General features: G+C 33.7%; 1 protein-coding gene across 2 annotated transcripts; it reads left to right on the top strand.

Moving 5' to 3' along the window:
• The first annotated feature begins 250 nt into the window (after positions 1 to 250).
• Positions 251 to 6,454, top strand: LOC124926192 (adenine nucleotide transporter BT1, chloroplastic/mitochondrial). Of its 2 annotated transcripts, none has more exons than XM_047466376.1 (9): positions 251 to 628; positions 1,120 to 2,299; positions 2,385 to 2,503; positions 2,720 to 2,844; positions 4,824 to 4,923; positions 5,027 to 5,104; positions 5,201 to 5,284; positions 6,106 to 6,184; positions 6,271 to 6,454. In XM_047466376.1, the coding sequence occupies exons 2-8, from the start codon at positions 1,180 to 1,182 to the stop codon at positions 6,142 to 6,144; spliced, it is 1,665 nt and encodes a 554-aa protein (XP_047322332.1). In that variant the 5' UTR covers positions 251 to 628; positions 1,120 to 1,179; the 3' UTR covers positions 6,145 to 6,184; positions 6,271 to 6,454. The 2 variants fall into 2 exon arrangements, with proteins under 2 accessions (XP_047322332.1, XP_047322331.1); XM_047466375.1 differs by having other exon boundaries at positions 252 to 628; positions 6,099 to 6,184.
• Positions 6,455 to 25,634: the final 19,180 nt, after the last annotated feature.

Genomic DNA, 25,634 nt, shown 5'->3' with positions numbered 1-25,634 from the left:
ATCAATTTTCCAATCAATCACTTCTCAATAATTACATTACTTAATTCATTAACAAAAATATTAAAATACTCTTTATTTTAAATTATTATTTTTTATTTTATTTATATATATCAATACCTTTTAGGTTTTTTTATCAAAACCTTAAAATCATCACCGATGGTTATTTTTTTATTATTTTTTCAAAAAACCACAATCTGAAACAAACATAAATTGATAAATGCAAAAAGCCAGCAATGAATGGAGGAGGAAAAACGGCGCCTTTATACTTAAGCGAAACACTTAATTGTTGTCTCTATTCTCCATTTCCGTATTCGTATTTTCTCACGACTTGCATTTCCTCCCAAGCCAAATGCTTAGAGCCTTTTCTCTTGCTTTGTTCGTTGAAAAGAGAGTACTTATGTACTGCCGATTCTAATTCAGCAATCGATTTCATTCCTTTCTATTGTCTTAGCAGCAATTTGTACAGCATCCTCATTGAAATTGACGTTCCTATCTTGGACGGATCTCTTACTTGAATGTTTCTTGCTTCAGCAGTAGGGCTCCTGTGTGCAACCAAACTGTTGGCTATTTTCTAATCTATTTCGAAAAGGCTGCATCTTGATTTAACATGCAGCTTGCAATTTGACTGGTAAATGTCAAACCGTTCTTGCTTTTGTTTGATTAGTCATTACCTGTTTTGTTTATTGTGCCTCAATTGAGCGAAGTTAATGATCTGCCTTTTGTTGTTTCTTTTTCTTTGGAAGCTTTTCCATAGACACAATTGCTTTGCTTTCCGCTATTTTGGGGTTAATGATGGATTGTCTTTAGTACATTATCATCTTAGTCAGTGTAATGCGTAGTCTACTTCTATTTCTCTATATTTTTGCTTGATCTTGAGTTCTTGCCAAATTGAGAAAATTTTCTCAGCATTGTACCTATTATATCATCATACTTATTTTATGGACGATCTATGCTTAAAATTTGTCTAAGAGAGTTCTTATACCTATGATTGAAAAATAACATAAGTATGAGCTCTGTAGATTGCCTGATAGTTATAATACTGTAACCTAAATGTGGAAGAATATATGTTGCAATATTATCATATATGTTGGATCTTATATAATCCTAGTTTCATTCCAGATATTTTACAGTCTTCTTGTCATCGCCCGGCCTGGAAAGTACCTCTCTTCAACATTTGAAATGATGGCACCAGGCCGGTCTCCTAGAAGCAGTAAACTGTCAACAATAAGATATAGATACTCTCCTCTGGAAGGGCCTTCCTTTGAGGTAGTTGATTTTGATCATGTAAATGATGTGGCGGTACCTTCTAGAGGCGTGAAGCACGATAATGTAAATTCTGAACCAAAGCCAAAGTCTCATGAGATAATAAGCACATCAGAACTCATGTCAACGGTTTGTCAGTTATGGAATCAAGCAAGCCGTCCTTTTGCTTTTTTTCATCCTAAGAAAAATTCAAGTTATTATAACATTGATCTCTATGAAACCAATGCATATTGTTATTCAGTTGGAGACGGAAATGACTGTTCTACCTCAGGAGGTACTTGTATGCTAGATGGTCATCATCTGAATTTTGCAAAACTACCAAGAAAGATAAAATATGGTCGAAGCTATGTACACTCTCTTTTCTGGAGTCATATGCAGGGAAACCCCATCATGTTTGGTGAGCTTTGGAAGGACAATCTCCCTGAAGTTGTTGCTGTTTTATATGATTGGAGAAAATTGCTTAAATTGTCAAGTGAAGCCTCACTGAGACGATTTGAACATCAAGAGGATTGTGCGGGTAATGATTTCACGCCAGCAAAGGAGATTTTTGGAATTGGTGATCATCATAATGAAGTGTATGAGAAAATGGAGTCATCATTGGTTCAAAGGGATATATCTATTACTAGGACATCCAACGCCACTTCTCTGAGCTCAGATTATTTACTTAAACCTGACCAAGTTGCCAAAACAGACAATGATCTCTCCAGTAATTCAGCTTCTATACTTCAAACTGATTACTACATTGAGAATGCCCTGGGCTCTCATGTTTGTAGAGAACATGAAAATTTAGAAAAGGGTGATAAAAAAACTGAAATTAGAATCTCTAATGAACCTACAATTGAGAGTTCCAACCCCTCATATGGAAAACAGCTTTGTAGTGTTGCAAATCAACAACATGCTTTTGCTGGAGCATTAGCTGGTGTATTTGTTAGTCTTTTTCTTCATCCAATGGATACGGTTAAGACTGTCATTCAGTCGTGTCGTGCTGATGGGAAGTCTACTTGCTATATTTGCAGATCAATTATAATGGAAAGAGGTATTTTCCTTTACAAGAATGTATAAGCATTGTAATCTAATGATGACTTAGCTATACAATTTAATAAAATCTTTGTTATCTCCAGGTGTAAGAGGACTTTATCGTGGAATTGGTAGCAATATCACTTCTTCAGCACCAATTTCTGCTGTTTACACTTTCACTTACGAATCTGTGAAGGCAGCTTTGTTTCCTCTTCTTCCTAATGTGCGGCCCTTTATTTTTTAATTTTTTTTATAAGGGCACTCTTCTACGTTGATCTGCATGCAGCATTATCATATATACTCACATTTTATGTCTTCAATTCATGACATGAATACCAACAAACCTGAAATTGTTTTTGATTTTATTCTGTGTGCTTAATATTATGACTTCAGAGTTCATTTCCTTTTAATTTACAGCTTACTTGTGTTACTCGTATAGGAATATCAATCATTAGCCCATTGCAGTGCTGGTGGTTGTGCTAGTATTGCAACATCTTTCATCTTCACTCCTAGTGAACGCATCAAGCAACAAATGCAAATCGGTTCACATTATCAAACCTGCTGGTATGTATCATTTTTGACATTGCGTCAAATACATCTTATACTCTGATGCAAGTACACTTGAACACTTCTTTTGCCTGGCCAATAAATCATTCTCAAGGTATGAGACACATAACTATATAAGTGTAGTGAGTAATTAATCTGAATTTTTGTTTGATCTTACCTATTAAAAATATTTAAAATCTTCCTCTTTCTTATGAGAGAATCAAATAATGACAGAAGGTTTAACTCATATCCAAGGTGTTATTTGATAGCTCAAATTTACATCTATCCCAGAACAAAAAAAAAGATAAAGAACAAAAAATATAAAGAAAAAGAGAAAAGGTATACCATCTCCATTCCATGGTTCCATGTTTCTCATCCTCCTCTCCTCTCATCTTCTCAATTTATATTTGTTTATTTATCAGAAATATTCTCACCTCTTCAATTTATATTTGTTTATTTATCAGAAATATTTTAGGAACTATTACCTAGAATTTGAATAGGATATGCAGCTCCAATTCTGAGATCTTTAGCTGCCTTTTTAGCCATATTCCTTAACAACTGCCTAAGGTTAGTGCTCTAAACTCAGTGACTACAGATTGAGAAGGCTAATCTTGAGAAGTCTTGCCCCGAACATATATGGGGGCAATCATGAGAAGTCTAGGTTTTCATTACTTCTTTGCTTTGGTTTGTTTAATGATATGCTGCAACAAACAATAGGTTCAAAATTCTTCTTAGAGCTTATTTAGTCAGAATTTTGTTATTAGCCGAGATCCATAGACTTCATCATGATTGTGATACAAGGTAAAAAACTAGGGTTTGATAGATTTAGAGTTTAAATGAGAGAAAGAATGATAGAATTACAATAGATGATAGATGAATGCCAATCGGTTAGGAGAGAAATGAATATTTCAACTGATGTGCTTGACATAACTCACTGCTCGCACAGTCGCACGTGAAGAAGTCTCATGGTCACCCAACAAAACTGGGAAACATGCCAAAGTTTGAGTATTGATTATGCTGAAGTCATAAAAACTACCCAATATAACGTGAGATGGTTAGAATGTTAGATTGAGTATATTTACGTTTCTTAACATTCCAATGCAATTTCTTAATTCCGTTTGAAAATTCCAAATATGTTGAGGCAAATGTTTGTTTTGCCCAACGATAACAAAAGGATTATATTGTTTCCCTACCTTGGGACATTTTTAATAAAGGACTGACTATATGTCAATTTTCTGAAAAAAACAAAACAAAAGGATAACATTACAGTATTTTCATGCTACTCTACTCTCATCTAGATACTTAAAAGGGAAATACAAGAATTAAAATAAACATAAAAAGATATTACAGCTGGCCTATTTCTGGTCCAGCAAAAAGAATAATACTCAGCATCTTAAATGTCGAGCCCCATGTGCTGTCATGTACCTCTCCAAATAATTCATTTTTGAACCTTCTGTATATCTTATATATTGATAGTTGGATCAATGGTCCAAGCTGATAAGGGTTTCTATAGTCTTTGTAACAGATTGCAATGTCACATCATTATCATGTAAATTCTTCACCAATTAATAAATTTTGGAAATAGAAGGGTAAATTAGACATTTAGATATGGGTTTGAGAGATAAACCAGATTCAATACTATTTCATTGTGTCCTCCAAATAATACTTAATCTACTGTTTGTAAGATACTAATCCATTAACCTACTAACTTACTATACTAATTACTATACTACTATTAATTCCCATACTGCCCTTATACTACTACCAATATATCTTACTACTACACACAATAACCCAAACTGAAACATCTTAGGATAACTCACAAGTCTGCATAAAAAGTTTGTCTTGTATTTTTATAATGTTCAAACATACTACTCAATCACACCTTTTATAATATTTATGTTAAATCGAAAAAGATCTAGAATAGCAAAAACCACTAATTTCTAAGTGGATTAGCTGATATAGATCCTTTTTTCGGTTGATGTGGACATCCAAAGGAGTGCATTTATGGGGATCATTAAGAACGGTGGAGTGTCATCACTTTTTGCTGGATGGGGAGCCGTCCTCTGCAGAAATGTCCCACATTCTGTCATCAAAGTACTACTCTACTAATATTCTGTCTCCCTTTTGATTATTATATGTAAACTGCAAGAGATATGGAATTTTTATGTTTAGTACATTAAAAGTTTCAAACCTGCAGTTCTACACATATGAAAGCTTCAAGGCGGCGTTGCTCTCGACAGAGAACTCCAATGCTCAGCCTAGTACCCTACAAACGGTTTGTTGTTTATCCATATTACTATCCATACATACTACATTTACCTTTTAACAATTTTGCAAAATAAAACTATTACTACTATTTGTGCTCATTCAGCTTATCTGTGGAGGATTAGCTGGATCTACAGCCGCACTATTCACAACTCCTTTCGATGTTGTGAAGACAAGATTGCAAACACAGGTAACCATGTTCTTGCACACTGTTTGTTTAAAAATGTGTATTTCATCATGCTCCATTTGTTTTCCTTCTTCAAGTGTGTAGACTAAATAGCGATAGTCAAGACTAAAAAATATAAATAGCCTATTTAAAAACCATCAGCCTGTCGCAGTCACGACCCAGGTTAAAGTAGAAAGTGATTTTCTATTTTTTGTTTGGTATAAAAATTATTTCCTTCATCAAAATCCAAATTATACTGTGATTTTTTTGCTTCATTTTGGTATAGAGATTATTTTTTTGATCATGCAGATTATTTTATAGATTGTGATTTTTGACAAACATAACAAATGTAAATTATTTTATAGATTATTTTTTGTTTTAAATCTATGTCATCATATGCTCCATCTGTTCTCCTTTTTCAAGTGTATGCGAAATAGAAATAGACAAGCTAAAAAAATAAATAGCTTATTTGAAAACGGGTAATATGTCACAATCACGATCCCATTGAAAATTCATCAAAGTTAAAGTCGAAAGTGATTCTTTTTTTATTGTTTGGTATAAGATCTTTTTGGATGATAATCTAGATTATAGTGTAATTTATTATTTTGATATAAGAAATATTTTATGGATCATGATACATATTATAGTGTGATTTTTTTATGTTTTTGATCATTATTCAAATTATTTTATATATTATTTTGATTTATTACTAACATAACAAATGCATTTTTTTTTATCATGATTCAGATAAATAATGTTACCAAAACAACCCAAATTATATCTTTTAGTTGTCATGTCTGAATCTGGGGAACTACATAAATGATTATTATTATTACAGATACCAGGAAGAGCAATTCAGTATACTGGTGTGCTTGATACTCTAATGAAAATAGGAAAACATGAAGGCTTGAAGGGTCTGTATAGGTAAGAAAAAGCGATATATCTTTCATTTTCGGTTCAAGAGATCTGATCAGAACTTGTCATACTTTTTTTTTATGTTTCTGTCACAGGGGTTTATTTCCAAGATTGGTTATGTATATTTCACAAGGGTCCATTTTCTTTGCATCATATGAATCTTTCAAGAAGATACTTTCTTCGGAGTTTCCAGAGTTCAGGGCCAAGATTCCAGTATATGCAGAACATGGAAGATGAAGCGCCATAAGTAGCTCCATTAAGGTTTGGTATTTTGTAGGACACTCTTTAATTAGCAGAAGTAAATTCGCTGAATATATTAAGAGGCCGGAAAATGGAGAAGTAAAAAGAAATAGAAATTGAATTTTATCTTTTCAAGGGAAGGATTGTTTCAGGTTTGGAGGGGTTGAGTTAGGAATGGATGTACTTTAAAATTGAACGAAAAAGCAACAGTTATAATCTTTTATAATGTTGGTGAACTTTGTGGATCAAAATTTGGTGATAGTATTGTTTCAGAGTTTGGAAGTGTGAAAGGTTGGAGATAAAAAAATAAGATAGTGAAGATGATAGATGACTTGGGGTGAGAAACGGAGAGTGGTGCTGTGGTAAAAGAAAATTTTGTTCGTCAAAGTTATATGAAGAAAGATAATGTCTTCCAAAGGAAGATGTGATTTGGACTCTAACTGAGAAAAATGCATGGTAAAGTTCGAAAGTCAATTTTGTTGGAGTTATATGGTGGTGAATGGATAACACAGCAAACCAAACTCACCAATCTATCTCTCTTAAAGGACTTGAAAAATCCATAAATTCAAACATCTCTCTATCTAAAGGTCTTTTTGGAGTGTAATCCCTACATTCAAATTAATCCGTGATAAGCCTCCTCTAAATTCCTCCCTCAGGACATTGTTGCCCTTAGGACAAAACATTAGAATGAATTAATTGTAAACACAATGAGATTGAGAAATGTCCCGAGGACAAAACATTAGAACGAATTAATTGTAAAAAAACAATGAGATTGAAATGGGAAAATGAATTTTATGTGTTTTTTCATACTCCAAGAATCATACCAACTCAGTTTCTTTCTTATACATTGGGTGGATAAATCCGATCCGAATCCGAAATACTAATTCGGATTGGATATTTCGGATTGGATTGAGTTTGGATTAATCAAATTCGGATTGGATTAGGATTATCCAAATTATCCAAACTATCTAAATAAAAATATATTTCAATTTTTTTAAATTTTAATTTAATATAATATATTTTTGACTTATTTTAGCATCATTTAGTCAACAGTTTTTATTTATTTTTGTAAGATTCTAAATTTTTTAATTATAACATTAAAATTTTAATAAAAATTATTTAATCAAAATTAAATAAGAATAAGAAAATAAGAAAATATTAAATGAAATTATCTTAGAAGTGAGCATTTGACGAATTAATCCAGCAAATTATAAAATTTGATTCAGTTTGGATTAAATTCGAATTAAATTAAATTTAATTTAATTAGAATTGAATTTAAATAATCTAATTAATCTAAAATAATTTGAATTAAAATATATAATATACTTAATTCACTCTTTCATTAAATAAAAATATAATAAATGAACTGATGATAAAAAAATATTATTATTAAATAATTTTAAGTTTACATTTAAAAAACAATAAAAACAATATATATATATATATATATATATATATATATATATATATATATATATATATATTAGTTTTGTCACGGTGCCCTTATATTTTCCTAACTCGAGGGGAGACTCAATCGTTTATGTAAGCTTAACTCAAGGAATTTTTTAGAAGCATTGGGATAAGTTATGTCCTAGACTCTAGAGTAATATATGATTAATGTGGTAGTTTGATAGTGAGTCCATTAATGGAGTAATTGACTAGTATATCATTAATGTAATAGTTGGGTGAGACTATAAATACCTCAAATGTTTGTGTAATTACTTATTTTTATAGGAATTTGAAAACTAGTCTCTAGTATGAAATGTTAACACTTTAACCGTTATAACACTTATTATTGTTGAAATAATTTTATAATTTTGTGTATATATATATATGTAAATTAAATTTTGAATAACTATATAAATTATGTAAATTTTTTATACACATACAAAAATATAATAAAAATAATTAAATTTCTTATACTAATATTAAATATAAATCTTTCTATTATATATATATATATATATATATATATATATATATATATATATATATATATATATATATATATATATATATATATATATATATATATATATATATATATATATATATATATATATATATATATATATATATATATATATATAATACACACCCTACATGTAGCTCTGTGATAAGTTTAGACTTAAAACACAAAAAAATTATTTGATTTTATTTAGAAACATTTTCAGTTTAACCGTTCTTTATTATTTTAATTATAAATTGTAAATGTCATTAATAAAGTATTTAATATATTCTACTTCTTCAATTATTTAATATTTAAAAAAATATTGAGTAATTTATCTCTCTCTAATCTTTTTATTAATAACATTTTAAATTATTAATATATTATATATTTATATATATATATATATATATATAATTTTTTTATAATTTTAAATGCATTATAAAATCTTTTTTATTATTAATTTTATTTAAAAATAAAAAGATAAATTCTTAAATATTAAAATTATTCAACTCAAATCATAAAAATCATAAAATACTGTTATTTAAGATAAATATAATTTAAATTATAAATAATTAAAATTCAACCTTAATAAAAAAAAAAAACTTAGATAAGAGTTAACATAATATAATAGAATAAGAAAAAATATATAACACGGTGTGGTGGGTTAGTTTATAAAAAAAAATAAACAACTCAGTAAAGTTTGAATAAATATATATATTATTTATTTATTTGAATTATTTTTTCTATTATTACTACTATGAATCTATCTTCATTTGTGTATGCTTAATCAATACCATTAATATATTTTGAAACTTTTTCTTGAACAGATCTATTTTTCTGAAACAATAAATAATTAAATAATTAAAATATAATTACATATTTATATTTAATTTTTTATTCTCTTAAATATATATTTAATTTTATTATGAATATATCAGTATGTTCATTTACTATAAATATCTTTTGAAGCTTTTCTTAAAATATCTGTTTATGTTTATGTGAAAACATAAATAAATAAATAATTAAAAATTAATTAAGAATTTTATATTTAATTTTATATTTTCTTAAATATATATTTTAAAACATATATATTTATATATTTTTTTTATTTAATTTATTATTGTCCCTATTAATTAACAAAATATAGAAATATATATTTATAAAATTTTAAATTATTAATGAAGAAATAAAAAATAAATTATTAATAAAAAAAAGAAATTATTATTGTAAAAGAAAAAATAAATAAACATTTAGAATTATGTTAAGTAAGAGCATTCCAACATAGGTATAAATATATGCTACATCAAAATTGCCACATCAAAAGTAAATTATACTTATTAATTTATACCTCTATTCTTCAAACAGTTTCCAAACTAACCTTGTTTGTCGTTTACTTTCCCAAACTAACATAGTTTGTTCATTTATTTCCAAACTAACCTAGTTTATTATTCAAACTCATTTTTATTTATATATATATATATATATTTAAATTATTATTTATATAAACTAAATTATTTATATTTTGATATATATTTTAAATTATTATTTTTATAAATTTAATTATTTATAGTTTGATATATAATTTAAATTATTTTTTTTTATAAATTTAATTATTTATATTTTAATATAAATATTTAAAAGTTTATTAACTTAAGACATATTTTTAGGAATACAACACAATAAAAATTAATAAAATTTTTATTGTGAAATTATATTAAAATGAAAAGTTGTTAAAATTATTTTAATAAAAGACAACCAATAAATATAAATTATAATTTGAATGAAAAGTTGTCAAAATTATTTTAATAAAAGACAACCCAATAAATATAAATAATAATTTAAATAATAAAAAAAATAAATTTATGGGGATGAAAATCATACTGCCATATATATATATATATAATAAATTTGAAATGTAAATATATATATATATATATATATTAAAATATAAATAATTAAATTTATAAAAAAATAATTTAAATTATATATCAAAATATAAATAATCAAATTTATAAAAATAATAATTTAAAATATATATCAAAATATAAATAATTTAGTTTATATAAATAACAATTTAAATATATATATATATCTATATATATATATAATAAATTTGAAATGTAAAAAAAATAAAAAATAAAAAAACTGAGTTTGAATAGTAAACTAGGTTAGTTTGGGAATAAATGAACAAACTAGGTTAGTTTGGGAAAGTAAACGCTGAACAAAGTTAATTTGGGAAACTGTTCCTATTCTTCAACCATCTCAGGTACAACAGTTCAGATCTTCTGCTACCGATTGTCGTGTTCCCCTGTGGCGGACCAATCAGATTGCAACATTATTATTTTAATAATAAATCAATCTGGGTAGGAGACGGAGGGAGGGAGAATCCGGAATCCGGGTTTAGGCCCGGGTTCACACAAGACGCCGTTAACGGAAGCGCCTGTTAACGCCAGGAAATAATATAATAATCATATGATACCCAAATGAGATATCTTCGCTCCGGGCACCGTGTCAGAGGGGAGGGTGAGATACGATGGGAGCGAAGATCTACACGCCCGTTGCATTGACCCTCATGTAAACCCCCCATACCCACCCATGAGAAGACCGCCTGCCGTTCATGAAAATACACTTACACGTCTATGTAAAGACCGAATTGACAGGGATATTATATTTACGTTTATTAAATATTAATTTAATTTATTAAAAAACACATGCAGCGATATAATATTCGCTTCAAGTAATTCAATATTTTTTTTTCAAGGAATTTTTATTTAATTTTTTTATTTAATTTTTTTTTGCCTCGAGACTCTCTGGAACGAAGATATATTTGCTTCAATTAATTTTAATAAAAACCTCATGTAAAACCCCCCTACCCACCCATGTAAAGACCGCTTGCCTACCATGTAAAGACACTTACCCGTTTATGTAAAGACCAAAATGACATGGCTTTTATATTTCCGTTTATTAAATATTAATTCAATTAATTGAAGATGACATGCAGCAACCGAACAAATCTTCGCCTCAATTACCGGCTCGATTTTTTTTCCTTTTTTTTATTTCATTTTTTTTGGCTGGAGACCTTCATGAGCGAAGATATATTTGATTCAATTAATTATAATAAAAACCTCATGTAAAACCCCCCTACCCACCCATGAGAAGACCGCTTGCCTATCATGTAAAGACACTTACCCGTCTATGTAAAGACCAAAATGACATGGATTTTATTTTTTCGTTTATTAAATATTAATTCAATTAATTGAAGATGACATGCAGCAACCGAACAATTCTTCGCCTCAATTACCGGCTAGATTTTTTTTCCTTTTTTTTTTTTCCGTTTATTAATAAATGTTAATTTAATTAATTTAAAATGACAATCAGTAAACGACCAAATATTCGCTTCAATTTTGTTTTTCGAGTAGACGATTGAAAGCGAAGATTTCTTCTTTTCAAATATTTTTAGCCTGACGTTCATGTAAAACCACTTCCCCTCCCATGAGAAGCCAACTTGCCTGTCATGTAAATTCACTTACCCGTGCATTTACATTCCGCGAATAAATCTTCGCTTCTATGAATAGTTTTTATTTTCCATATAATTTTATTATTTTTTTTGAATTTACGATATCGAACGAATATTTATTCGCTTCCATGACTAGTTGATATAATTTCAATTTCCCGCTACAAGCCGACTCTCCCTCAATTTCATTTTCATAAGCAACTGTTCATATTCTTCTCTCTCTATCTCCCGGCGATAATCCAAACACTGAACGTCGAAACCCTAGATATTTCGTTTATACTACAAGGATTTCTTCTGAACATGTCGGGTAACCAAGGCAACAACATGGAAGTGGATCATCCCATCGACTCCCGAGAGGTCGTCTTGCAAGTTTGTAGGAGCATAAACGAAACCGAAACTGCACCCACTCCGGCATCCAACGTCAATCCCAGCAATAAACCAGAGAGGTATGTTAATCTTATTGTGTTTATACTAATTTTACACATGTTTATTCAATTTATTTCGTATAATACTGATTTATGCTATCCCACCAAAATTAATGACTTCGAGGACATATGAAAGGAAGAGGAAGAGAAATCCGAAGACGAATACTAAGTCGTCATCGACTGCTGAATCAGTTTCCACAGTTGCTGTCGAAGCTACTGATGTTGCTGCAGGTACTGATGAGATTTTACCACCACCTGTTCCCCCTAAAAAAAAAACCAAAGTTATTCCTACATCCACTCCAACAGTCGATGAAGAGTTACCAGAACCACCCCCAGAAACCACTAATATTTCTCCGTCTACTACCCCATTCGATGAAGAGTTTCCCCCATCTCCCCAAAAAACCCAAACCATCAAGAAACGTAAACTGACATTTCTAACCAGATCATCACCTCATGGCCTCGCTCAACTCATTCCTAAATTGAGCGTAGAACAGAGGGAAGCCGTGAAGGAAATCGGGTTTGGTTCTCTTCTTACAATGGGCGTCTCCAAGTGCCTGGCTCATTTTTCCAGACACGTAATCCAATGTTTTGACCCGGATAAGAGTTCTCTGGTATTGTCCAACGGTGATGAGATCCGTATCGATGAAGATCTCGTACAGCTCGTGATGAACCTCCCTAGAGGGGCAATGAACTTAGTCGAGTCCGTTGGGTTGGACAAGACTAAGGACCCTGATTATTTTAATTTTTTGAGGGATTGGAAGACCAGATGGACCGGTGAAGACTCAAAAGCTCCCGAAACACTTTCTATGATCCCCAAGATATTAAGTAACACAAGTGTAGACAACGATTTCAAAATAGACTTCGTTGTCTTTGTTGTCTCAAGTTTTGTATGTCCTGTTCAAAATTCACGAGCCAGGTAAACATGTATTCAAACCTGTTATATATCTAATTGTATTTGTGAATACTGACAAATGTATTTTTTTCATTTCAGGTTCAAAATTCTCAAATCCTTAATGGAGGTTGATAACATAAAGGAACTGAACTGGTGCCACTTTACACTACAACGATTGGTTGACAGTGTAAGAAGTTGGAAAGAAAAAGCAAGTAAAGATAAAAATCCATATTTCGATGGACCTATAACCCTTTTATCGGTAAGTATTGTTGCCTCTCTTATATATGATTTATAGATATGTAATATTTTCTAACATGTTTCCCACTCCTTTACTCCAGATTTGCTACCTAGATGGTGTTTTTGTGGAAGGTGAACGTATCCCCTACGAAAGAAAATTTCCTATTGGGATGACGTCAGCGTGTTAGAGTTTACCAACTTAGAAGTTCGTGCCGGTGGTTTTGGGCTGGGCAGGGCAAGGGCGCGCCTAGCAGTTAAACAACCCGAGAATCCAGTTGACTCGGTTGAACTAAAAGAAGACGATAATGAGGTATGTGGAAACTATAAATTGACTCCCATTGTTCTTTATTATCCTGTTTTCAAGATTAATGATCTCTGCTTTTCATAATGTACAGATGTTGACATCCAAAATCCTGCAAACTTTTAAAGATACAGCCCAACAGCTGAATTACCTATCAGGGGAGTTGGAGAAACGCAACATCGATCCGAAGCCCTTTTTTGAGGCCGGTTTCCTGAACCTCAGAGAGTCTGAAGGCTTCATGAAACACTTGAAGGTGGTGATCGATGGTCCGGTTCATGTAGGTGTGGAAGATCCTACAAGGGATGCACTTGGGGACACTTTACAGTGTGCGGGCTTGAAAGTCAATAGTCCCCGGGTTGATTACACATGTCAGACTGCAGTGGAGGACCATGCAGACAATCCACCAGCACAGGCTGAACTGAATGATTTTGAGGATGCAGTGATGTCAAATGAAGAAAATCCATCAGATCACGTTGAACAGAATGATCTCGATGTTGCCGTTCTGCCCAATGAAGCTCCGTCACCCCCTGTTCAACCGAAATCTGTTGAGGATGTACGTGAGGACATTGAAGATGAATCACTCCTTGTTGAACAGGAAGATGTAGAGGCTGTATTTCAGCACAGTCAAGCCAAGTCACCCCCTCCTCAGCAGGACGAACATGAGGATTCATTTCTGCCCAACAAAGATGACTCACCCAGTGTTGAACCAACTGATCATGAGGGTGAATGGAAGGAACCGGATGGGGCACACAAAGTGCAGACAACCACTGTTGAAGACGATGATCAGGTTGAAGGGAAGGAACAGGTTGATGAACCAAAATCTCCGCATGAAAATCCAAATGATCAGGGGGCAGGGAAGGAAAATGTTGAGGAACCCCAAGCTCAGTCTGTTGCACCAAGTGATCAGGGTGAAGGCAAGCAACAGGTTGAGGAACCCAAATCTCAGCATTTTGAACCAAATGATCATGGTGCAGGGAAGGAAAATGTTGAGGAACCCCAAGCTCAGTCTGTTGCACCAACTGATCAGGGTGAAGGCAAGCAACAGGTTGAGGCTTTAAGGCCGTTGAATCTTCTGAAGATGAAGATGAAGGTGATGGGGGGGGGGACACATCAACATTAAAGAATATCCTAAGAGGAAGATCTCAAAAATTCCTGTGCACCTTCGATCCCCTTACATGCAACAGGTTGCGGATATGTTGGACCACAAAATAACCAACAAGGAACAGAGATTAGCCGATTTTGTGTTTAATGAAGACCTGCCTGGATCGTAAGTTAGTTCGCATTGTTTTAGAAATTTTAAAAATGAAATTATTTAGTTATGGTCTTCTAAATGAATGTATTTTGCAGTGACGTTCTGTACGAAGGTGCACCTGGTAATATCACCCGTGAATTACTTCGTTCAATGAAAATGGGTCGCGAAATTTCGAGCGAAGTGATTGACGCTTGGTCCATAATTGTGCACTTCAAATTCCGTAGGTTGCCAAGGCATGAACCAAAAATAATTTGTTTCTCATCATGTTCACATGTAAGTGCATCTCTTTTTTTTTGCTATGTATTGTTTGATGTTCATGACTTTGATGCTCTGCCCTTATTTTGCAGGTTAATATGCAGCATGATGCCACCTTATTTTCCCAATCCATTGAAGAAGACATGAGAAACTACCAAGTCACAAAAGAAGACCTCATCTTCGCTGATGTGGTCTGTACATATCCCTCAATTCCAAGTAAATAATATGCAATAAAGTAATAAATGTTTGTGTTCTTTTTGCAGATATTCCTACCCGTTGTCGTTTCCCGACATTTCTTCCTTGTTTGTGTGAATATTAAGGACTCCAAAATCGTTGTACTAGACAACTCCGGCCGTCCTCATGGAATGAAAATTATGGACAAGTATGTCACTTTGAGTAAACAACTCGATTGTTTTGTGAAATTCTTGTTAAGTCAAGGCATGGAAAGAATGGCTGCCAAGGTTAAAAAATACAGGATAACGGCCCCAAAGCTGGACTGGCAAGACAAAACAAACAAGACAGACTGTGGTGTATACTTAATGAGACATATGGAAACATATAGAGGAACGGCGAAGAATTGGTCTATTGACATCAACGAAAATAATGTAAGTGTTATACCATATTTTAGTAGATGACATTGAACAATTTTAGATGTTCTTATACTTTCTCTTGTTCTTTTGAAGGCCGAAGAAGCTTTGAGTACGTTGAGGATAAAATATTTATACAGAATTCTTATGTCTGAGCACAATGTCAATAGGTTCAAGTTAAAGACTGCAATTAGATCAAGATATTAGGTATTCGTATGTCTTATACGGAATTATACTTGTACAGTAATTCTTATGTTTACACAGGTCAATTCACATTTTTTTAATGTATGGATGTTTGATAGTGAATTATAAATTATAATGCAATTCAGATTTTAATGTATGGACTGCAATTCAGATGTTAATGTATGGAGTTATAATGTATTGATGTTTGAAGTGTCTTCTTGTACCGATTTTTTTAAAATCATAAACGAGGATATTTTCTTAACTGTGTGTTTTAATATTCTTAAACGAAGATATATTGTCAACATCATGAAACTGAAAAACTTGCAACCGTAATATCTTCTTCACTGAAAATTTTGAAATTCATAAACGAAGATATCTTCTTATGTTCATTTTTGGTGCAATCCATATTTTGGAAATCCGAGACGAAGATATCTTCTTCACTATATGTTTTTAAATTCATAAACGAAGATATCCTCGCAACTATACATTTTCAAAATCCTAAACGAAGATATCTTCTTATGTTATTTTTTGGTGCAATCCATATTTTTAATATCCGAGACGAAGATATCTTCTTCACTATATGTTTGCCAATTCATAAACGAAGATATCCTCGCAACTATACATTTTCAAAATCCTAAACGAAGATATCTTCTTATGTTCATTTTTGGTGCAATCCATATTTTGGAAATCCGAGACGAAGATATCTTCTTCACTATATGTTTTTAAAATCATAAACGAAGATATCCTCGCAACTATACATTTTCGAAATCCTAAACGAAGATATCTTCTTATGTTATTTTTTGGTGCAATCCATATTTTTAATATCTGAGACGAAGATATCTTCTTCACTATATGTTTGCCAATTCATAAACGAAGATATCCTCGCAACATGTAATGCCCCTACCTGTGGTATGTATTGATGTCAATTCAAGAATGAAAACTCATTTATTACTTCAACTACTGCTGTATCAAGATCATCACTCTCATACCCTCACTCTCACTCTCACTCTCACATTACACTCTCACTCCTTCCCAAATCTCTATCTACCGGTGTCTTTCCTTCATTCCTTTAGCGTAAAACTCATAAGATGGATGTAGAGATTGACCCAGACATGCTTGTTTTATCGCAGCAACAGCTGGAGCGATACTTAAGTCTGATCAACGATGACCCTGTCCCTTTTAGTGTCTATCATGTAGATGAGATTCTTCCTCTATTACGAATAAACGTTAACGACGGACTGATGGCCCACATGCAAAGCAGATGGAATACGGACTCTCGTTCTTTTGTTATTGGGGAAATGCACATATGCCCGACGCTAGAGGACTTTGCTTCAATCCTTAGGTGTGGTAGTCTTGCACTCATGATCTTGCCTGTCCATCAAGATCCTCATATGGCCGCCCACATTTGCGACAGCTTCTATGGATGTACAATGTTTGATGCTCTTTTGTTTACCCTCCAACATGGATTTCTGAATATGTCAAACATAGACGAGTACATTTGGCGTGTCCAGGGAGCTGAGAGGACCATCAACCACACACAAAGCAAACTGATCATGCTTGTGGTTCTGGCTCATTTTTTTTTATGTCCGGCTGCAGGACGACGGCCTTCGGAAAGGATCCTGCAGGTAGTTCCTGCACTTATGGGAAACGCCCCAAACCTGGTTAGCCTGGTACTTGCTGAGACATTACTTGGTCTTAACGAATTTGTTCCCGAGGAAAACAACTATTCTCGCCGTGGATCACCTTTGGTTCTATACCTCTGGTTGTTAGACAAGTTGCATTGGTTTCCCCGTCCTTCAATTCCCTACACTTCCTTTGCCAATCTACAAGTGCAAAGGGTCAATGGACTCGTGCCTCCGAATTTTATTTCGGATATTCACCCAATTAGGTTCATTGTTCCGTGGTATCTGTTTACTGAAATGATGTACGAGATGAGGGGTTCTCCATTCATCATTTTGTTGGGCCTTCAGGGAACTACCTCCTACTGCACAAGTGTCATATACAGACAATTTGGCCTACGGAATCCCCTACCTTCAAATGGACACAATCCTCCATAGGACTTCATGTTTACTCCTCAACATCTTTACTTAGAGTACGCATCAATAATTGAAAATTCTTTGACGGTTTTCATCCCCAACCGATGGATCAATGCTGTGAACGAAGCCATTCAGCTATACATTCCACCCGTCATCGAACATGAGGTCGTGTCGCTGACAGGACCGATAGACGAGTCATCCTCTCATGAATCAGACTAGAGCTTCATTTGTATTGTTGAACAGCTATATTGTTGGTTAATCTGTGTAGTACTTATGTAAATAGATTATGGAATGTTTTTGTGTATTCAACAATATTATGAAGTTATGTTTGATTATAGTCTGAAGTTATATTTTACATTATGTAGTGAGTTTATTCTGGAGTGATATAAATCGACTCATTGTCGTTATGTTTGATTCTTTGATTGCAATTTGGATGTCATGATCAATTCAAAGTATAATGTAAAACAACTGATCTGTTCATGTAAACCCCTTAGATTGATCCATCGATTGGTTGCTCGCTTCCTTACACAGATCGAATCAGTAAATCGAACGGACATTTCTTCGCCTGTAAAACCCTTGAAAACGAAGATGATGTCGCATCCAATCTTTGAAGTTACATATTATTGTTGACACTTTCATGTCATACTCTAATGAATTTGAAAACGAAGAATCATTCGCCTGTAAGTTTCTATATTAAACACAACATTGTTACGAAACGAAATACTATTCGCTTGATCTTCATATTTGAGGTCGACCACATTGAACGGAAATGTATTGAAATTATATTTCATCATTGAAAAAAGAAGTGTGTTTTCGTATAAAACCCTATAAAGAAATCATTTCATATCTATGGATTACTGTATTAAGCCTGTCTTGACATATCAAATCTGAACAGTGTGCAGTATTGTTGTCACATCACAAAAATTAATAAATATTATATTTTAATAAAGTTGCAAATTATGTTTTTTTTTCAATTTTTAAACACATGAATTCATCTAATTATATATGAAAAGAAGCGAACATATATTCGTGTTTAGGGAAAATTGCAAATTATGAGGAACTAATTTGAAGCGAATAAATCTTCGCTTGAATGAATTCTAAGTTGACGTACATGTGAAACAAACAACCCTTACATGAGAAGACCCTTTACACCTGATTTAAGTACACCAACGCTTGTATGTGAAGACCAAAATGATGAATGAATGTGGGAGGAAAATACACGCCGCGAATAAATCTTCGCTACAAACAATTTTTCAATTTCTATCCGTTAATCACATTTAATTTTTATTTATAATCATTACACATCGAATCGGACCAAAACTTACATTTAAAATTATGGCAATGATATGACTTATGGGCAACGTATACTTAGCCAGAAGAGTAGATATAATAATACTTTATTATTTCTAACAAATTTTTCAATTTCTATCCGTTAATCACATTTAATTTTTATTTATAATCATTACACATCGAATCGGACCAAAACTTACATTTAATTATGGCAATGATATGACTTATGGGCAACGTATACTTAGCCAGAAGAGTAGATATGATAATACTTTATTATTTCTAACAAATTCGTTATTTTATTAATGTTTAATGACATTTGCATGAAAATATAAATAACAAATAATTATTATAATTCGACGTACAAATTTTCATTACAAGTTTCATAAACATTTCCCCGTTTCATAAACAGTTGTACATTTTAACAATATTCATCTGCATCTCCAGCTTCAAGGCATCTCCATTGAAGCAACCACAGCGGATCTCTCACGCATAACTGGGGTCATACACCTGTTGAGTTATCTCTTGAGATGTTTTCCATCCCAGGGAATCTCCCACAGTTGGCGCTTCCCACCAGCAGTGTACACGAATGATCTTCATTTGATCGGTAGTTTCTACTTGAGTTACCAAGCATTCGTGGTAACTGAAGATGTTTTCCACCAGTTGATCTTCATTGTACAAGTTTTCCATCACAGAGAATCTCCCAAATGATACATCCCAACAAACTATATGAAAAAAACACACACTCTCAACAAAAACGCTCAATAGATATTTCATGCTGCCGACGAAGATTGTTCATGTAATCCCTACATTTATAGCAAACAGAAAATCTGTTTTCTTCATAAAATATTTAGATCTATTGATTCAGAAAAAGTAAATTTCCCGTGATGAAATATCAAATCCGAACAGTGTGTAGTCACTTTGTCACATCATGAAAAAGTAATTTCATTCACGAAAAAGTAATAACACTTAATAATATTAAATAAAAGAAATAATTCAATATTGTCATTCACATTATATTAGATAATAAATTATTTCAACATTAATAAAAATATTTTCATGAATAATTATAAAATTATATTCAATATAATACTATAATAGTATTGCTATACGAACAGGGAAGAGATCTGAGCTAAACTAACTCCATAAGCGAAGAAATCTTCGCCACAATTGTTTTCTACCTGTCCCCCGTGTACACCCCCCATACACAACAATGAGAAGCCCGCTTGTCTGTCATGGAAAGACACTAAACCGTGTATGTGTAGACCAAAATTAAATGTATTTTAAATTTCCCTTTATTTCATATTATATGAAATTATTATAACTGACATTAAGCGAACAAATATTCGCTCAAATGACTTGGCGGATCAGTAGGCAGTCCTTTGTTTTGTCACATCATGCAGAAATTATATGTCATCATTGAAAAAGAAGTGTGTTTTTGTATAAAACCCTATAAAGAAATCATTTCATATCTATGGATTCAGTAAAAGTATTAAGCCTGTCATGACATGTCAAATCGGAACAGTGTGCAGTATTGTTGTCACATCACAAAAAGTAAAAAATAGTATATTTTAATACAGTTGCAAATTAATTTTATTTTTCTATTTTTAAACACATGCATTCATCTAATTATAGATGAAAAGAAGCGAACATATATCCGTGTTCAGTGAAAATTGCAAATTATGAGAAACTAATATGAAGCGAATAAATCTTCGCTTGAATGAATTCTAAGTTGACGTACATGTGAAACACTCAACCCTTACATTAGAAGACTCTGTACACCTGATGTAAGTACACCAACGCTTGTATGTGAAGACCAAAATTATGAATGAATGTGGGTGGAAAACACACGCCGCGAATAAATCTTCGCTACAAACCATTTTTCAATTTCTATCCCCTAGATCACATTTCATTTTTATTTATAATTCATTACAGACATATTTTTGTACGGTACATCATATCTTAAAGTAATCATTATACATCGAATCGGACCAGTCTTCATTATTTTAGATAGGGAACATCAATCATAATTTATATATTGTTAATTAAAAAGTTTAGGTGATGTTTGATCTTATCTTGTTACACTTATTATCGAAACCAAAAATTTATATTAGAAAATGCTGAATACTACGGTCATAAATAAAAAAATTACATTTACTATAATTAACATTATATGAAATATTAAATTATTCATACATAACAAACCTTATATTTATTACATGAGTGTCAAAGTAAAATATATACATTGTCATTTATATTTAAAAAAAATTAATTAAATTTAATTGACAGCTCAATTAAAAAGGAAATTAGTACAATGAAGCGCCAAAAAATTTTCCACATGTCAAGTCAACTGTCACAAAGTCTCAGGCTTTGTGACGACGGCCAGTCAATCGCTACCATCGAATCAAATGTCATTCCTTTAGATTGGATACGATCTGTTAGATTGGCAGATCGAAGATTTGTTCGCTTATTCAGCATTGAGAAGCAAATAGTTGTTCATTTTGTGGGAATTTTTTTTCAAATAATGTGAAACAAGAAAGACATGTACTAAGCGAAGATATATTCGTACATTGCGGAGTTCTGCACGAATACATCATCGTCTATTGTAGTATGTTACTTTTCATAATGCATAATTACCTTTCACACTACAAAAGCGAATATCGCTTCGACTCGTACGAAGTTCATGAGAAACTCCTTATTCATGTTTGTGAAAACCGATACGGCCTCATGAAAATACATTCACACTAACAGTGCACTTTGCAAAGTAAAACTGTAAAACATCTGAAGCCCGAATCCGGCCGTAATACACCCAGGTTATTTTACCATCTGACCTAGCGCTGTCGTCTCCGGCATTTCGACTACGAATCCATTTCTCTTCCGGTTAGTATCTTCGGCTCCAGCGAAAATGGTAAGAAGTGTTAACAGTTGCATGCTTGTGTCTATTTCGTTTTCTTAGTTTAGGTCGTTCGAATCTAAATGTGACTTTAACATCTCAGAATCAGGATTCCGATATGCAAATAGTTCCATATACTGAATCCACGACTGAAGTGAACACACTAAGGTAATTACGCGAATGTTACAATTGTTAAAATTTGACTATATTTGGATTAGGTAAGTAATCCAATTTGCTAATGATAATGTAGTGTTCAACAAAGGAAACGAAAACCCGATGCATCAGGCACGCCCACGACACCACTGGATATTCTGGCCAACGCGGCGAATGAAGCACTTAGTGAGAACCAGGTTCAGAAGAAAAGAAGAAGGACTCGTGACCCTGATGTCGATTTCAAGAGCAGAACCTCTCCATCGGGCCTTCATCACCTGATTAACAGGTTATCTGAAGAACAGAAGCAGGCTGTGAGGGACATAAGATTTGGTTCCCTTCTGTCACTTGGCATATCAAAATGCCCACTTCAATTCTCACGGTGCATTGTGAGTCTATTCAATCCCAGAAGGAGGAGCATCGTCCTACACAGTGGAGAGGAGATGCAGATTGATGAAGAGGATGTTCAATGTGTATTGAACATACCCAGAGGTGAATTAGTTGTGGCAGAGTGTTTAGGAAATCACACGGACGACAAGGTGTACAAGGACCATCTCACGGCGTGGAGAAGGAGATGGGGATTCGAGAACAGTGGAGGTCCTTCAACCTACCAAATGCCTGACAAAATTCTACAGAACACAGAAGGAGACAGTAACTTCAAGATGGACTTCGTGGTGTTTGTTGTATCCAGTTTTTTGTGGACATCCCAAAATCCACAGTGCAGGTAAACCCAAAGAACCTAGCATTAATTCTGTGATCTCATTTAGAACTTCAATATCATTTTACATGGCTTGAGTCACTACTTTTTTATTTTCAGATTCAAAGTACTGAAATCCCTCCAGGATGTATCTAAAATGAAAGACTACAACTGGTGCAAGTTCACGTTAGACGGGCTAGTCGACAGTGTTTATAAGTGGAAAGCAAAGAAGACATCCTATTTCCATGGACCATTAACCTTTCTTTTGGTGAGTGTAGAAATCTATTGGCTGGAGGTTGTCCATTCATAATTTTTTGATGACTTTGAACGTAACATATATTTGTTCATGCTAATGTATCAGTTGTGCTACTTGGACCGTGTGGTTGAGTTCAAGGTAAACAGTCAGATCTCAAGGAGTTTTCCTATTCTAGGATGCTGGGACGAGAAGAAGATGTATGAAAGGGTTGAGTATGAGGCTGCACAGGGGGGGTTTGGACATGGTAGGGTGGTTGCTCGCATAGCCATTCCGAATGAGCAACCACCGATGCAACAAAATGTGCAGCCAACACCACCACAAACTGGAGATGACCATCCAACTGAGCATGCTCCAATTACACAAAACCTGGCGTCATGTTTGAGGAAGGTTGCGGCCGCTGCCGAAGAATTGGCACAAGGGGCTAAATATCTGAATGAGATGCACCAGATAAACGCCATGGAACTTGTACAGTCTGCATTTGAGCCATTGGCCACGGTGCTAAACTCCAATGCAATCCTGGGGGAAGGCTTACAGCGGAGTCTGGACCAAAAAAAAAAAGCAGCAGCCCAGAGGAAGTGGCATTAACCCCAACACAGAAGCCACCACCCAAGCGAAAGGCAACACCCTTCCTACCAACAACCCTGCCAACACCAATCCAACTGCCCCATCGAACAATAACACATTCACCCCCACCACCGAAACAAAGACAAAAGCCAACCACCCACCAACGGCCCCATCCAACAAGAGCACCCTTTCTCCCAACATCCCAAAAAATATCAACGCAGACAACCAAGCCAAATCCAACACCCATCCTCTAAACACCCTAGACCACACACAAACCACCCTCACACCAACACCCCAATCCCACAAGAACCCCATTCCACTCAAAACAGATACCAAAACCCCAGCCCCACCCCCTCCAATGGCACAAGCCAAAGCCAACCCCCTTCCTCCAATCAAAACCACACCCCCTCCAATGGCACAAGCCAAAGCCAACCCCCTTCCTCCTCTCAAAACCACACCCCCTCCAATGGCACAAGACAAAGCCAACCCCCTTCCTCCACTCAAAACCACACCCCCTCCAATGGCACAAGCCAAAGCCAACCCCCTTCCTCCTCTCAAAACCACACCCCCTCCAATGGCACAAGACAAAGCCAACCCCCTTCCTCCACTCAAAACCACACCCCCTCCAATGGCACAAGACAAACCCAAAGCCCACCCAATTACTCCCAAAACAGAAACCAACACGAACACCAGCACTCCAACAACCCCAGCCTTGCCTCCTACCCAAATTATCCAAAAAAAAGAGGAAGTAGGACCTTCAAAGGCCTTAAATGTCCAAAGAAAAGCACCACGAAATTTGAAAACTGATTGGTTAACCGATGTCATCAAAACCGAAACCAACAAAAACTCCCCTTCTTTGGCGATAGTTAAAAAGGAACCTGAAGAATGCATCTCCAGTCTACCACCGCCACTTCAAACGGCCTCTTCTTTGGAGATAGTAAAGAATGAACCTGAAGAAGGCATCTCCAGTCTACTACCGCCACTTCAAACTGGCTCTTCTCGTCCAAACATGCAAACGAAAGAATGGCTTAAAGCATTGGAGTTGCCTCCAGCTTTGAAAACCCCACATTTCAATAAAATGTTTAGGGATGAAAAGAAACTAACAAACTTTCAGAAGATTTTTGTGGGTTTCGTATTTGCTGGAGGACTTGATCCAAGGTAATGTTTCCTGCAAATGCTTAATTATTCATAAAAAATAGGAATTTTACACCATTTTGAAACATGTTTTGCTGTTTTCATGCAGTGAAATGTTATTTATTGCGGAAAACCTATGTCTACACGTGACGCGCGGGGACATGCTTACAATGGCTGATCAAACATGGGTAGACAGTATGATTATTGACGTTTGGTCATACATTTTGCACGACGTTTCTAGGAAAAATGTAAAACGTCGTTACAAGAAGATTTTCTACACAACCGTGCTCACAGTAAGTTGTACTAGCACTGTTATTTATCAATTATGTTATTCTTGTGAGACTAAAGACTGCTGTAAACAGATTTTTCGTGAAGGTGGGATAACTACCCGAGACAAATTCAATGACAGGTTCTGTCTAGAAGCTCGGGCTTTCCAAATTTCGAAAATGAACCTCTTGGAAGTGGACCTCGTAAGTACATCTCTGGGTGTGATACCTTATAATATCATTTACCACTCAGTTCAAATCTAATCTTTTTTAATTCTATCCACAGTTGTTTTTCCCAATCATTGATGACAGATATTTCTACCTGGTTTGCTATAACTT

The sequence above is a fragment of the Impatiens glandulifera genome, chromosome 2 (assembly GCF_907164915.1).
Source record: "Impatiens glandulifera chromosome 2, dImpGla2.1, whole genome shotgun sequence".
Classification (NCBI taxonomy): domain Eukaryota; kingdom Viridiplantae; phylum Streptophyta; class Magnoliopsida; order Ericales; family Balsaminaceae; genus Impatiens; species Impatiens glandulifera.
Note: the sequence above shows the minus strand (reverse complement) of the source record. Positions and strands in the feature narration are given on the sequence as shown.